The sequence below is a fragment of the Corvus brachyrhynchos genome, unplaced genomic scaffold (assembly GCF_000691975.1).
Source record: "Corvus brachyrhynchos isolate BGI_N302 unplaced genomic scaffold, ASM69197v1 scaffold28, whole genome shotgun sequence".
Taxonomy (NCBI): domain Eukaryota; kingdom Metazoa; phylum Chordata; class Aves; order Passeriformes; family Corvidae; genus Corvus; species Corvus brachyrhynchos.
In genome coordinates, this window is record NW_008246058.1 from 3,926,219 (window position 1) to 3,929,001 (window position 2,783).

A 2,783-nucleotide genomic window follows, 5' to 3' on the forward strand; every position below is an offset into this window, starting at 1 on the left:
CTCAACCTGTACAGGGCCTGCGGGCTGGGCCCGGATTTAGCCGGTGCTCTGCCCGCAGGCCCTGGGCCCCCACCGTGGTGACGGGCTGCGCGTCCCTGCCAGGGTGACAGAAGGAGGGCTGTTGACCCTGGCAGCCCTGTAGTTCGTCTTGTGCCTCATTCTGGTGTGTTTTTTCCTAAATTTTCTGTGGGAGTTGTTCTGGCAGGCGCTAGACGTTGTGCCAAGGAGCTCTATGGCTGTGACTACAGGTGGCTTGCCTAGCTCTGTGTCATCGTGTGGCCGTGACTTTGGGAGCTGTAACTTTGAGCTTACAGGGTGTGCAAATATCCCAAACTGCAGCTGGCCCAGGAGGTTTTGAGGCAGAGCTACAAGAGAGACATGGAGCTCCTCGGGCAGGTCCAGCGGAGGTCAACAAAGGTGATCAAGGAGCTGGAGGATCTCTCTAATGAGGAATGGCTGAGGGAGCTGGGCCTCTTCAGCCTCGAGGAAAGAGGACTGAGAGGGGACCTCATCAATTTCTCTGAGTGTCAGAGGATGGACAAGTGGCAATGGGCAGAAACTGATGCATGGGAAGTTCCACCTGAACTGGGTGACTATGCACTGGAACAGATTGACCAGGGAGGCTGTGGAATCGCCCTCACTGGAGATATTCAAGAACTGAGTGCAATCGTATGTCATGTGCTCTAGGACGGCCGTGCTTGAGCAGGGAGGTTGGCCCAGCTGACACACTGTGGTCCCTTTTAACATGACCTATTCTGTAAAGAAGTGCGTCTTTTGCACCTTCTGGTTTGGAATTTGAAAAAGCTTCTGTCAGCTTCTGTGCTTAGGTATGGTGCATGTAAACTAACAACTAACGCCTTGAGGTGTCAGACATGGCAGTGTTTCTGGGTGCCTTAGCAATATCAAAAGTGGTCACAAACTGGACATTTTTCCTTGCTCTCTGACATTACAGGTTCAGTGTTGGGGGAGAGCACTCATTGGATGAGCTGAAAGTGGAGGAAGAGAAGGGATTTCAATCTTTAAATTTCTGTTATATTGTCGCATTATATCTTCACTGAAGAAGGCTGACTGCAAAAAAAAAAAAATAAAGCTGTGGCTCTATCTACCTTGATTCATGTATTGTCCACAAAGTATAGTAGCATAAATGACTGCTTTTTCCTCTAGTTCTGTTATTCGTTCTTGAACTGTGATGTTCAGGATCCTAATACTCAGTTTGGAAATCTTGCTGCTTAAAGAGCTTGTTCATGAATGACCAGACATTTTCTGTCCTTGCTACGTGCTGCCATGCAGTTGGCTATGCCCAATATTCATAGTTGGGAGACTGTCCCAAAGCAGATCCCAAATGTTCAGAGTATCACATGCTGTCTGGAATGGTACACTAAAGGCTGTGAATTCCTTGGCCTCTGTTCAACAGGGAAGAATGGGTTTTGTATGGCTGTTTTTAAAACAGGGTAGCATCCTTGCCAGTGAGTCTCTTTTGCACTGCAGTAAAGACTCACTACTGCAAAGATGTGATGGAAAGCAGTTTGGAAAGTTGTGTGTTATTTCTGGTGTAGTGTTAATAGCTTTGCTTATCAGATTGAAAAAACCCCACAACTATAAAAGCTGCTGAAGTAGCAGCAATCGATACTTGGGCTATTTTTAATCATCTTCTTGATGTTCCAAGTTTTCATTCATTATCAAGTAATGAATGTAAACAAATAGCCTGTGCATATGAGTTCATTCTGCAGTTTATAAATATATCTTTCTCTTTTGATCTGGACAGATCTGGCGGCCGATAACAGCAACTTTCTTCTTCCCAGTGGGACCTGGAACGGGATTTCTCTACTTGGTGAATTTGTATTTCTTGTATCAATATTCATCACGATTAGAAACAGGTACGTTATCCATTAAATTATATGCACCTGGTGAACCCTGCCTGGACCTGATAAGAGATGGCTCATCTCTCTGCCAGCATATGTTGGTCAATGTGAAACTGCTCTGAAAACTGGTTTTCTGTGGCTGGCTCCTTCGCTTTGGCCATTTAGGATCTGAACTTGATACTTTTTTCAGTAGGAGGGCCTGGTGCTTTTAGTTGCTGGATTTCAGGAAGTGAGTGGGGCAGACTAAAAGATTACATTACCTCCGTTTTTTTGGATCTGATGTCTTTTATCAGAGAAGGATGATAGAGCATAATGTAATAATGGGTTTATCCATTGAGAGAAAATATTGTCAGTTTTTTCTTGTTTTAACAGGAATGCTAACTTGTGTTATTCTGTTGTTTGCGTTGAATTGAGAGATACCTCCTACAAAAGAAGTCTACCCCTCTGCCTAACAGATACGTGGAAAAGTTAAGAGACTAGAAGGATTTTCAGTTAAGGGGAAGAATCAAGTGAGAAAAGGAGATCCGATAATGGATCATTTCTCTCAGAAGAAGGGGTTGTTGGCACAAAGTAGCTTCAAAACTGGTTTCCTTTTGCACTGCCCAGTTCATTAAAGCTAGACAAAAATTCATTCAACTGGCATAAATAATTAAAGTATTTGCCAAGCCAGACTCCTCCTGAAAGCCTTTGTGAACAAGAATTTCAGTATAGTTCTAATGGAATCTTAGAACTGATGGTGTAAAAGGGAATGCATTGCAAGGTGATGTTTGGGAAGTCCATGAGAGAGAAGAGATCCCTGGCAGACCTGCCATCCAGAGAGTACTGTGGAATCACATTTAAGAAGAGTAGCAGGGAAGGGGAGGAGTAGTGCCAGATGATATTTGGTTGTTTTCTTAGTGAAGGTTAAGTAGTAGTTTAATA

The 2,783-nt window shown here is 44.2% G+C and overlaps 1 protein-coding gene across 1 annotated transcript in view; it reads left to right on the forward strand.

Moving 5' to 3' along the window:
* Positions 1–378: 378 nt before the first annotated feature.
* Positions 379–2,783, forward strand: part of DERL1 (derlin 1) — a 15,303-nt gene continuing 12,898 nt past the window's right edge. The window contains exons 1-2 of the mRNA XM_008642659.2: positions 379–573; positions 1,766–1,877. Coding sequence (XP_008640881.1) covers positions 379–573; positions 1,766–1,877 — 307 coding nt within the window. The remainder of the gene's footprint in view (positions 574–1,765; positions 1,878–2,783) is intronic.